At 37.8% G+C, this 12,162-nt stretch overlaps 5 protein-coding genes across 5 annotated transcripts; all 5 read right to left on the bottom strand.

Annotated features, from left to right (window-relative positions):
• Positions 1–991: 991 nt before the first annotated feature.
• Positions 992–2,458, bottom strand: TM35_000011990 (putative DnaJ chaperone protein; the record flags this gene model as incomplete). Its single annotated transcript, XM_029020880.1, has 1 exon — positions 992–2,458. One exon carries the CDS (start codon positions 2,456–2,458, stop codon positions 992–994), a length of 1,467 nt encoding a protein of 488 aa, XP_028887388.1.
• Positions 2,459–5,433: 2,975 nt separating this feature from the next.
• Positions 5,434–7,248, bottom strand: TM35_000011980 (uncharacterized protein; the record flags this gene model as incomplete). Its single annotated transcript, XM_029020879.1, has 1 exon — positions 5,434–7,248. The coding sequence occupies one exon, from the start codon at positions 7,246–7,248 to the stop codon at positions 5,434–5,436; it is 1,815 nt and encodes a 604-aa protein (XP_028887387.1).
• Positions 7,249–7,713: 465 nt separating this feature from the next.
• On the bottom strand, positions 7,714–8,220 carry TM35_000011970 (uncharacterized protein; the record flags this gene model as incomplete). Its single annotated transcript, XM_029020878.1, has 1 exon — positions 7,714–8,220. One exon carries the CDS (start codon positions 8,218–8,220, stop codon positions 7,714–7,716), a length of 507 nt encoding a protein of 168 aa, XP_028887386.1.
• Positions 8,221–8,755: 535 nt separating this feature from the next.
• TM35_000011960 (uncharacterized protein) lies at positions 8,756–10,720 on the bottom strand (the record flags this gene model as incomplete). Its single annotated transcript, XM_029020877.1, has 1 exon — positions 8,756–10,720. One exon carries the CDS (start codon positions 10,718–10,720, stop codon positions 8,756–8,758), a length of 1,965 nt encoding a protein of 654 aa, XP_028887385.1.
• Positions 10,721–11,027: 307 nt separating this feature from the next.
• On the bottom strand, positions 11,028–11,540 carry TM35_000011950 (uncharacterized protein; the record flags this gene model as incomplete). Its single annotated transcript, XM_029020876.1, has 1 exon — positions 11,028–11,540. One exon carries the CDS (start codon positions 11,538–11,540, stop codon positions 11,028–11,030), a length of 513 nt encoding a protein of 170 aa, XP_028887384.1.
• Between the last annotated feature and the right edge of the window lie 622 nt (positions 11,541–12,162).

The raw sequence follows: 12,162 nt of genomic DNA, 5'->3' as shown, positions 1-12,162 counted from the left end.
ATATATATATATATATATTACAAGAATAAGAAATACCATTACTTCAGTCTTTAGATCTATGTTTAAACTTTATTCCCCTGCAAGGAACGCCCGAGAAGACACAACACCATATGCAAACAAAACAGACAAAAAGGAAAACATAAACAAAAATAATTTCACTAGGATCTTAAGTAACAGCACGAACCCCCCATACTTGATAATTGTCACAATAGGAGTAATTCTGCATCTTTTACACGAAAATAGAACTGTCTATTCACAATAGATAACAAGAAAGTTGACATAGGAGAGTATCTCCATCACTCTCTTAGAAGGAACAAAGACTTTTCAGACCTCATTATCTCTTCCAAATACATGTATACCAATGGAAACAGTGGAATACCTTCCTCTTTCCCAATATAAAGACTAAAAAAGGACAGGAAACAATTTATTATAGTTTTTTTTTCCTTTTTTTGGTTTTCCACTTCTTCCAATCACATGTTAAAATAACCTTTCTCCACAATGAGACTAAGACCATCCTATTTCCCACGACCCTTCTGTAATTGTCAGAGAAAAAATACTAGAAAACATCTTTAATGCCGCCCTCACACATATCGAACCAGGTTAAGTTGAGCTAGATGGTCTTTCAAAGTTCATATCATGCGAAGGGTCCTAAAAAGACAAGACGATAAAGGCAATACCATGCACTTTCGTCATATAATCCAAAACACTATATCATTCCTTTCGCAACTCCTATTAAAACAATAACAACACTAATAAATAAACATAAATGTAAGCAGTATTATAACCAAGAATATCAAAAAACACACACAGAAAGACCGAGAGAGAAGATCATATGGTGAAACCAGTACTCAAAGTATCAATCATTAGCCTCTCGTATCGGCTCCCTCATGATATTACACAATCAGTTCTTAAACAGAATAAGGAAGTAAAGAAAAGCACATCATTCCGTTTTTTTTTTTTTTTCCTTTGTGCATTTACTCTCTTCCCGCTGTTAATCGATATCGGAGAGTCGACGTTGAGGAGTTACAGGACGCCCTTCTTGTTCCCTTGAGGGCTGGCCACTCCTCTCTGCTCCCTGTTCATCTACAGAGTTATAATTAGCTTCATTGTTATGATTATCCTCAATTAAAGGTACTGTTTCACTGTCATGATGCACATCTGAAATATCATTGTTATCGTGCTGAGATCGATTGTGAGCCTCATCTTGAGTTTCTTCACCATCTTGCCTCATCGCACTATTTGAGTGTGTGTCCTCAGCCTCAGGTGCACCATCGGGGTTGGGATCTGCCACACTGGAGATATATAGTAGGTAAAGAGAGATTATTTGAAATATCATAATGAAAATTACTAAAAACAAAAGACCAAGAAATATATACACTGGGATGAGGGCACGGCCTAGTGAAAGGACACTCCCACCACCACCACTATGAACACGACTAACATCGTTTAGTCGCTTTGACACCAATCCAACCGTAATAAGAAGAAATAGCATTAGTATGGAAGCACTGAGAGTAATAGTCGAGACAATTTCTTTTCGTTTGTAAAGAAGTATCTTACATATTGCGGCGTCCACAACAACAAGAAAAGCCCACACAAAAAAGGGCATACCCACCACCACAAAGTAATTCGTTGTAATCACATCATCAGCACGGCATGCGATGAGAGCGCAGAAAACCATCATAGGCAAACAACGTAGAATAGAGAACACATACTCTATTTTTACACATTTCCAAAGCCACTCCATCTGCCTTGAAACTAGGCGTTCATACAGAGCTTTACTCGGAAATGCAACAACACATCTTATCACAAACAGAATCATGGCAATATACATTGGTACAAGCCAAACGTGCCATAAACGGAAATCAGTTTCACCACGCAATGTCTTCATATCGTTTGCATCCTTTACCACAGGGATAATAATAGACAAAACAATGCAACAAAGCGTTATTGCACTATTTAAAAATAACACTCTTGAACAGGCACAGAGTGAAAAGAGGAACATCCATAATGCCGGAATACCTATAAGGATATCTATTATAAATATTGGTGAAAACACCTTCACATAGTTCCAGTAGGCTCGGCTATGATCATCCACGGTACTAACATCACGGGATCTTAGACGTCCATCCACATACGCTGCGATAAATGCAGAGAATATAATGCATAATATTACAATCAAGAGAGCAAAAAACAATAATACAAGCAAGCCTATAAAAGGGCTAGTATTTCCAAACATCTGTGTCAACTCATCACCAGCCACATTACCGTACATATCGTACATCTGTCTTTTCTCAGGTGATGAGAGCACTTCATAGGCTTCATGTATTTCCTTAAATCTTTCCGCGCCTTCTGGACCGGCCTTGTCGGGATGATAACGCAAGGCAAGTCGATGATAACTGCTGCGTATCTGTTCCGGTGTCGCATCACGGGAAACCTCAAGAATTTCGTAATAATCCATTATTGATATAACGCTGCTGTTGCTGCCACTGATGGTGTTCTTGAGACTACGTTATATACTCTCCTTTCCTAGGACTGTTGAAGGGTATCCTACAAAAACCAAATGAAAAAGTAAAAAAAAAACAACAACCAACGGTCTGCAAGTAAGAGAGTAAGCAGATATAAGGAGGTCCTAACAGTAGAGTAGCACAGTAACCAAGAAAAGAAAAAGCAAAAGTATTTTTTTTTATTCATCTGTTTCTTGTTGGAGTATGGAAAAACCCATGGAATAGATCAGTAAAATATATTCCTTCTTGGTCGCTATTTGTCTTAATATATCTTTCACTCCTTTTTTCTCTCTTTCTCTCTCTCTCTCTCCCCCGGTCGCTTTCACTATTCTTTTAACGCTTTTCGCGTCCTTCACTTTGATGCCGCACGTCCCTTCTTCAATATCGGAGTTTCTGCGAACTTCCGCCCAGAAGGAAAACAAGACATCCATCCAACACTCACACAAACACCGACATCACGGCCGCGAAACAAGACAACCGTCAGCCATTATCGAGCTTGTGTACATTAAAGTAAATGAGAGAGAAAAGAAATGAGAGTAACAAGAAGAATGTTTTGAAAATAAACGAAAAGAAAGGGGAAGAACGAGGGCTCACGCAAGAACCAAGAAGGAAATAAATAAGTGATGAGTGCCCCCACCCCCACTCCTCCTTTTCTAAAGAAAAGCAAAGGCGTTTAAAAGAATTCAATAATTTAAGCAGAATTTTTTTCTGTTGAAAACCCCATTTACCGCAATTTTGTGGAAAAATGAAAAAGAGTTGAAGGAAAAAAAAACAGGAAAAAAAAAATGAAAACAAAGATGAAAAGGGTAATCACCTTTTCTCATTATGTACGAAGAGAAAAAAAGAGAGTTATCACTCAATAAGACCATGAAGAAAGTACAGAACCTGCTGTAATAGCAAAAATCATCAACAGACAGAAAGAAACAAAGAAACAACAATAAAAAAAACATAATCAAATGAAATTAAAATTCATGGCAAATGGAGTTAATACAGGAACTATAAAAACTATAATATTAGGAACTATCAAAGTCTCCAGTCCCAAAAAGGAATAATTGGTGATAAAGTGATGGAAAAAGGAAAAAAAAAAAAAGATATCCATTTGTATTCACGTTCATGTTAGCTATGAACTAGGCCTCTCAGAGACACACGTTCTTCCATTTTTTCGTTTTCATTTAGAAAAATACACACGCATATATATATATATATATATATATATTAAAGTAGTAGGAGAAACAAAATACACTTCTTCACCTTAAACCGTATTAAATCATAAAACGCGTTTTACATCTTTTCACAAAGACTTTCATTCACGTCCCAAGTAGATCATCATATGAAAACTCATACAACTCCACAACAAAATAAACAAAAAAGAAGAAATTAAAGTAAGAAATGAAAAAAAAGGAGTGCATAATCATTTGCATAAACTCCCAACTCAAAAGGAAAATCTGGAAATGAAAAAAGAAAAAACTAGGAAAACAGTAAAAAAAAAGGGATAATCAAAAAAAAAAGAACAATAATTCAAATAACAATTGTACTGTTACTCATAATATCATTCTATAATATTATGTAAATGGGAGTGTATTTGTAATTATATATATATATATATATATATATATATATATATGGATATATATACAGATACAGATATCAGATACTTGTGTCTTCTACTTACACCAGATCTCTTTTTTTTTCTTTTTCGTTTACCCACCAGAGGGATATACGCACTGCAATACATCAAAAATTATATATATATTTATAATATATATATAAAGAACTCTAAAGAGGGTTTAGTGAAACTTCTGATCTGTTGTTGCTATAACCGTCGTCTTTATTCGCCATTTTATGGTAATTCCCCTGCCATCACTCGTTTTTTTTTTTTTTTACCCTCACCGGTCAATTTAACACTTCCGTTCGTAAGATCCTTCTTTCGAAATATTAAGTCAAAAACATTGATATCTGTAAAAAAAAAAAAACATACCAATATTATAATAATTATTAATATAAACATAAACCAAACTATATATATATTTATATTATATACGTGATACTTATTCATATGCCCTTCTGTGCACTCACCAAACGAAAAATAATATGGATTGTTTCTCACGTTTTTGCTATGCCGCATGCACAGTTAAACTCCTTTCCCACTCTTTGCATCATCTGCCCACCACAACCACTACGTACACACGCATACATTGCAAAAGGGTAAAGTAATAATAATAATAATAATAATAATAATAATAATAATAATAATAACTCTCTTCAACGACAAAGAATGGCATTGTCTTCGTTATATTTTGCTTGCCCAAACACAGGTGCAAGCCATATATTATTTTTATATATTAGTTTTTTTTTTTTGTTTAATTACGTTGTTCGTATATAAATATTAAGTATACATATAGAGTTTATATATAGGTATATATGAATTCTGTATGCAGACGAAAAAGAAAAAAAAGAGGAAAAACATCATCAGCATTTTAATCATAAGGTAGAATAATAACACAAAAAGTTTAATTCTCGTCGATTATTTGTTAGCCTTTGATTATTTTTCAATCTCACAGTTAAAATCATAAAACAACAATATAGTGTTCATCATCAAAACCAAGAAAACGTGAACTACAACTCACAATATTCGTAAGTTAACAGATTTTCTTATATACCATATGAACACCTGTAAACCAATTAGTTTTCAAGAAAAAGAAAAAATTATATTTAACAGATCGCAGCAATCAAAAGTATCAAAATGAAAAAAAAAACTGCGAGGTGCTCAAAAATCTGCATATATAGAAAAAAAAAACAGAACTGAGTGTGACCCAAATGCATGCTATCCTTGGAAGCGGAGCATTCTCAGTACTTGAGTTAGTGTTAGTACAGAATTGTAGATATCAATGATGTTAATGCTATTAGAAAACATAAGAACAAGAAGTTTTTATAATCTTTGTGGGGCTGTACCTGCACGCGATACCGCCGCCGCCGCCGCCGCAGCAGCAGCAGCAGCAGCAGCAGTAACATCGCTGAGAGTGGTATTACTCCCAGTAAGGGTTGTAGGAGCACCGGTTCTACATGATGAAGTTACTCCCGTATTTACTCTATTAAATTGTCGACTTGAATGACGCCGAAAGGGTGGAAGTCTTTCGTTTGAGTGTTGGAGTGGCACAGAGGAAAAGGATGATCTCGGCACCATTACGTGAGAGAGATTGTGGGGTAGTGACGGTGGATTATTGGGGGTTCCTTGATCTAACACCTCTTCCTCTATTTCCTTCTTTCTTCTTTCCTCTCCTTCTTCTTCTTCCTCCTCCTCCTCCCCCTCCTCCTGTTCTTCTTCTTCCTCTTCTTCTTCCCGTTCTCTTTCTTCGGCTTCCAGCATTTCAGCCAGGCGTCGCATCTGTATTTTCAAAAATTCTTCTTGTGCGGCCATAAGCACTTCACAGTCGAGGGGTTTTGGCAAACACCGTTGTCTCTTAAAGCGACCCACTTTCACAGAAGGTAGGCGACTCACCGTTGTTGCTATTGTGTTGCTAGACGGTGCCACACAACTGCCTAAGGTATTGCAGAGACTCTTGTTACTCTCATTTTCGTTAACAACACGGACATCCGATTCAATCACGGGTGAGCCGGAGAGACTGCGTTCACTCTGTTTTTTCCCTCCTCGGGTATGAAGACGCTGGGCGGTAGTTCGCTGTGATGAGAAACTCACACTCATTCCCGGCGCTCCTCCGCCCGTGTTGCTGCCGAGTGAACTGAGGCTTCCCCGCTGAAGACTTTTGCTGCCGGACCGGGCGAGAATTCCATCAACCGGCGGAGATGTGACTGTTCCCCCGTGGACCGGCGGCAGTTGAACCTCGTGAGGTTGAGGTTGAGATTGAGCTCGAGGTTGGGGAATACGGGGATGGATGAGGGGCTCAAGGATCCGGCCGGGGGGGATGGGCCCCGCAGTCCCGCCGCCGTTATGACTAGTCTTATCACTATTGCTATTCCCACTATGGATACTCTTCTTGCTGTTATTACTATTACTGCTATTGCAGTCGTTGCAGTTGTTGGTTGACGGGGGATGGGCCGTAAGGATACGTCCTCTTTCACCACAGTTATTACCATCACCATTGTCACTACCATCAACACCGCTGCCTGGTCTTTTTTTCCCCTTTTCTCCTCCTTCTTTATCAATCTGAAAACCCTTTTTTATCATGACAGCAACTTCCGCAAGGACATCATCTCTCCATTTCGCCATACGATCATCTACAACTGTACAAATTCGTTTGGCCATTGGGTCTCCATTTACACTGTTGTTTATACCAAGAGGGATATCCCTGCATAGGCTATCAATTCCTTTTGTTTCTTTCAACTCTTTTAATTCTTTTTCTTGAGCCCTAAAGGATTGCTGAAGCGCTTCATATTTCTTTTCCATCTGTGCTAATTGCCTCTCCAGGCGATCCACCCGTAACATGACTGCCCGAACAATAGCGGTACACTGTGAAATCTGCTTATCATCATTATCTCCTCCAACATCACTGAGGTGTCTGGAAAATCGGCCAAGTGGAGGATTTGCCCTGAAGCTTTGCGTATTCTCTTTCGGGGGCCTTATGTCCATCGAGTCGTGTGCCACACGAGCAGCAACAACATTATTGTACCTCTCACGTTCTTCCTGTCGACCTTCAAGTTCAATAATACGCGCAAGAAGATTGTTGTAGCGAACTGATGACACGGCGTCATCTGAAGCCACCACAGAATAGTGTGGAGATATCATTTTTTTTTTTCTTTTTGTTATTTGTACGATCGTGTCTAGCTTTCAATTCGCACTTAGTCTGATCTAATTTCTGTTGTTTAATAAAATAATAATAATAATAATTATTATTATTATTATTATTACCCACCTAAACTGAGTTTTTTTTTTTTTTTTTTTTTTTTTTTTTTTTTTTTTTTTTTTTTTTACTACAGTTAGATGTACGTTTCTTACAGCTATTTTTTTTTTTTCTTTTATCTCTTGCCTTCTGCTGTCTGCTTTCTTTACATCATCCCAGATGAGACAAATAAGAAAAAAAAAGAGAAAAAAAAAAAAAAAGAATATTCAAACAAATAGCAATAATAATAATAATAAACAAAATAATGAAAAAGAAAAAAAAAAAAAAAGGACTCATGTAATATGTAAGTACGTGTATGCTTCCACAGCAGAATAAATACAGGTAGATTCATACTTTTACTTCTGTTGCAACTACTGAGATACGGACAGCGTATTATCGCCTGCAAACCGGTGATATAACTGTGCGTACTTTTCGATAATCTCAATAACATCACGGTACTCCGCGACAAATACGGCTGGTAAAAACTCTAGCGGTGGGACAAACTTGTACACCACATTTCTCTCATGATTGCCGTAATTAGAATGGCACGGCCTGGATGGCCCTATTAACGACTGACGAAATACCGGAGAAGAGACATGATCTACATTCTCATCATTGTCACTATCTATATCATCATCATTATAATTATGATCATTTTTCTCATTCATTAAAGTACTGTCCAACTGGTAGTTTGAAAATTGTAGTGTATTAACATTCATCATCTGCTCTATTTCTTTCTTTTCAAGTGGCTGTGGTGATAACGACTGCTGCAATAAAAGACGTCGGTAGTGTGTTGCCTCAGCTTGCGCCAAACTCAACTGGTGACGGGTGATTTGCAACTCTTCTCGCAGTCGATCAATCCGCTCATCGGCGTTCATCTAATTAAAGTCTTCTTGTACACCATAAAAAAAAAAAAGGAAACAAATAATAAGAAAGAAAAACACAAAAAAACAAAAGAAGAAACAAAATCTAGAATCATAAAATAAAATAAAAAATGATAACTTCATATTGCTTCCACTATGGAGAGAGCATGTGATTAAAATGCCATACAACATCATATACTGCATTTTTTAACCAAATATAATAACATAATACAACAACAACGAAAAAAAAAAAATCTTGTAGGGCTATCATTGACCTTGTAAGAACCTTTTCCAGTCTCTTCTCTTTTTTTTTTTTTTACCAGAAAAGCCAAGCCACACTAAGAAGTTTGCAAGTAAATATATAGATAGATAGAACCAAAATAAGGTAAAACAAATAAAAATATACAAAGTTGCTACCCCAGCAACTGAAAAAGAAAAAAAGAAAAAAAAAAGCAACAACTCCGGCAACAAACTCACAATTAATGTTCATTCTTATGTTCAACTTCCATTTGTGTATGTGGTACCTGATACTTGATAGTAATAGATCATCCTATTCTCTGGGATGGGAACATATCGACCCATCTGCTACACCATTTTCATTAGTCCTACCGTTTTTGTTATTGCTACTATCTTTATCACTACTACTATTACTATTATTACGACTTCTATTACTTGGAGAGTTTGGAGCGCAACGTTTACACCACATTACTCCTGACATCTCTTGTTGTAATTTGTAAAAGCAGCGTTTATGATAACAAGCACCACAACTTGGACATGCACGAACATGTACCAAATCAAATGACCAAACACTATAAAGGTGTGGTACAATAACAGGTCTTTCTTCTGAAGAGTCTTGAGATGAAAATAAAGAAGAAGAAGAAATAGTAAATAAAGATGATGTAGGATTACCTGCATTTTCTTTTTGAACTTGTAATTTTTCTTCTTCTTTCCTTTTCTCAAACAATGTCAATATATCTGATGGGCAACAATAACGACAGAGATCGAGACTATTTTGAACACAAATAGCACAACGTTTTTGTAGAATATGATATACCATATGTGCCCTAAGATGCTTAAGAAATAATGCGGTCTTACATTTACCAGCTACCACTGTGAGTACGCGGTTGTATGCGGATTCTTCCATGAGAGACTTGGATGGAGGTGTAAGAAGTCTCATAAATTCTTCACTCTCACATCTCCATATATCCTCAAGATCTGCAAGGGACCATACTTCACTATCCTCCATCATATATCGCTTCTCTTGCGGTACAAAAGACTCAATGTGTAATTTATAAGAAGTAATATCTGTTGAAGTAGATGAGACGACAACTCCCGTATTATTCCCTTGAGACGTCAATGGTTCTAACGCATCTTCACCGTAAAATAGTTGACGAAATACGTGACATTGGACACCCACTTCACGTAATGCCACTACCTGCAATCGCATGAATCGTAACATGTATAAGAGTTGTACATGATGGTAAAGTGAAGGATTTACGGCAGAAATAAAGTAAAGTGGACGATCACGTTGCAACTCTAAGAAATCAAGGGCTTCATTACAAACAGGTTTTGGTTCAAAATCCCATGAATGCAATACACGTGCCGGGATAATACTCTTTTTCCCTGTATGACACCTAGTACAATAATACATTCCCGTGTAATAACAGAATCGTGCGGCTTTCCAACTTGGAAATGGAAAACGTTGTTTCTCTAGTGGTGATAAACAACTCTTACAATATCTACCCTGCACACGCAAAGCAGCATCCTTCGCACGTATCCCACGCGGTTTCTCACACACAACGGTTGATAGACACAATATATGCCGTACAGGGGACTTCTCCCCACCATACGGCTGCGTAACATTCGCAAGAAGAGAGACCTGTGAAGGTTGCCAGGTGCGAAAATTCCGCCAATCAATATCTGATTCTAACATCTTCTGCTCAACAGAACTCATTCCACTATCATCCATTCCCTGTGGAACACTATCTGAAGATTTAACAGTGTTCACTGGGTCCACTTGTAACGTCGAAACTCTACAAGGACTACATTGTTCATTCGTTTCATGCAAAGTAGGTGTCATGTGGTTCATACTCGTTTCACACTCCACTTTTTCTATCCTCAGCGAATCCAAAAATTCAGGATCTTTCTGTAATGTATTCTGCTCACTAGAGAGTTTGAACTGCGGATCATCGGTTATTTGTTGCAATGTAAACAATACATGTTGCTGTTGTTTCACGAATCGATGTAACCATTCTAGATAATGAAGACGCATTCGATACTTTTCTCGCAACTTTGATGGATTCTCCGCCTGCATGTAAACCTCTTCATTACTACAACTATCTGAGGCCCTTTGATTCATCATCTCAGTCACTTGATGATCCTCAAGAGCAGACCGCACACGATGCAGCAAAGCCGTCACCTTCACATCACTATCATCATGCGTTACAACATCATCTATAGGTGCATCACACATCAGTTTGGAGACACCATTGTTAAAGAGATTATTTGCATACATAGTCTACTATATTGTAATATCCCTTTCCAGAGTTTTTTTTTCTTTTTGTTATTGCGTCTAGCGCAATACTAGAGAAAAAAAAAAGAAACAAAAAAAAAAAAAAAAAAATACAATACAAGAATAGAAAAACTACAAGAAAACTCTTCACATAAAATATTAAAATTTCAGCCAAAACTGAAAAACACTCTAAAATAATTTAAAAAGAACAACTGAGATAATATAAATATACGATAAAACACCCAATAACAAAAAAAAAAAAAATAATAATAATAATAATAATAATAACTCGATACGGTAAAACCAAAGACTATGAGAGTGCCTCCATAGCCCTCTCCAGACGTCTAAAGGCTTCCAAACTACGCTCACGGTAATTATTTTCACTACCATCACGACGACAAGACGTCACAGAATCAATGTTAACATTACTCTCATCTCGACATGAACTACAAAAACGTTCAAGTTTCTGAAGCATAGAGATTGTTCGCTCTAAAGGAGTTTCATTCTTTGGAAAAGACTGAAGATTTACTTCAGGGAGAGGTACATCTGCACCACAATCCTCAAGAATATGTTGAAATAATAAATCTCTATACGCCTCAGTAGCACGAAGCAACCGTTCCTGCGAAGAACCTCCCACAATATAAGGTGAATCATCTTTTAATTTGGACTCTTCTGCAGTTCCACCAGATGAACCACCACGAGCTTTAGATTTACTACTAGATTGTACAATATTTTCAGTTACAGTTGGCTTCACAAACGAAGTTTGACTATCCAATTTCAATTTTTTTTCACGATCATCCAATTCCTTGACCTTTTCACGCATCTTATACGCCGCAGAAAGTAGTTTCTTCTCCTTCACACGAACAGTGCAACTCCACTCATTTAACCGCTTTTCCCAAGCAGTCAACGCATCAACAGATTCTACACCACCAACCACACCGCAACCACGAGGGTCACTCAAGTCGGAGGCTAGAACTTCCAAAGGTCGTTTATCTAAACCATCTTCAACTTTACCACTACCTAAACGGGACAAATTCAACTCTTCATTAGCACAGAGTTGCTCACACACCTCGTCACGCTCGCGGCTCACTGTTGCTAGCTGAGATTGCAGTTCATCCGCATTGGCCTGCAGTTGCTCACGCAGTCCGTCACGCTCGCGGCTCAGTGTGGCTAGCTGAGATTGCAGTTCATCCGCATTGGCCTGCAGTTGCTCACGCAGTCCGTCACGCTCCCGGCACACTGAATCCAACTTAGATTGCAGTTCATCCGCGTTGGCCTGCAGTTGCTCACGCAGTCCGTCACGCTCACGGCTCACTGAATCCAACTTAGATTGCAGTTCATCCGCATTGGCCTGCAGTTGCTCACGCAGTTCGTCACGCTCGCGGCACACTGAATCCAACTTAGATTGCAGTTCATCCGCATTGGCCTGCAGTTGCTCACGCAGT

The sequence above is a fragment of the Trypanosoma theileri genome (assembly GCF_002087225.1).
Source record: "Trypanosoma theileri isolate Edinburgh chromosome Unknown TM35_Tth_1_V1, whole genome shotgun sequence".
NCBI classification, from domain to species: domain Eukaryota; phylum Euglenozoa; class Kinetoplastea; order Trypanosomatida; family Trypanosomatidae; genus Trypanosoma; species Trypanosoma theileri.
This window is presented reverse-complemented; position numbering and strand designations above follow the sequence as displayed.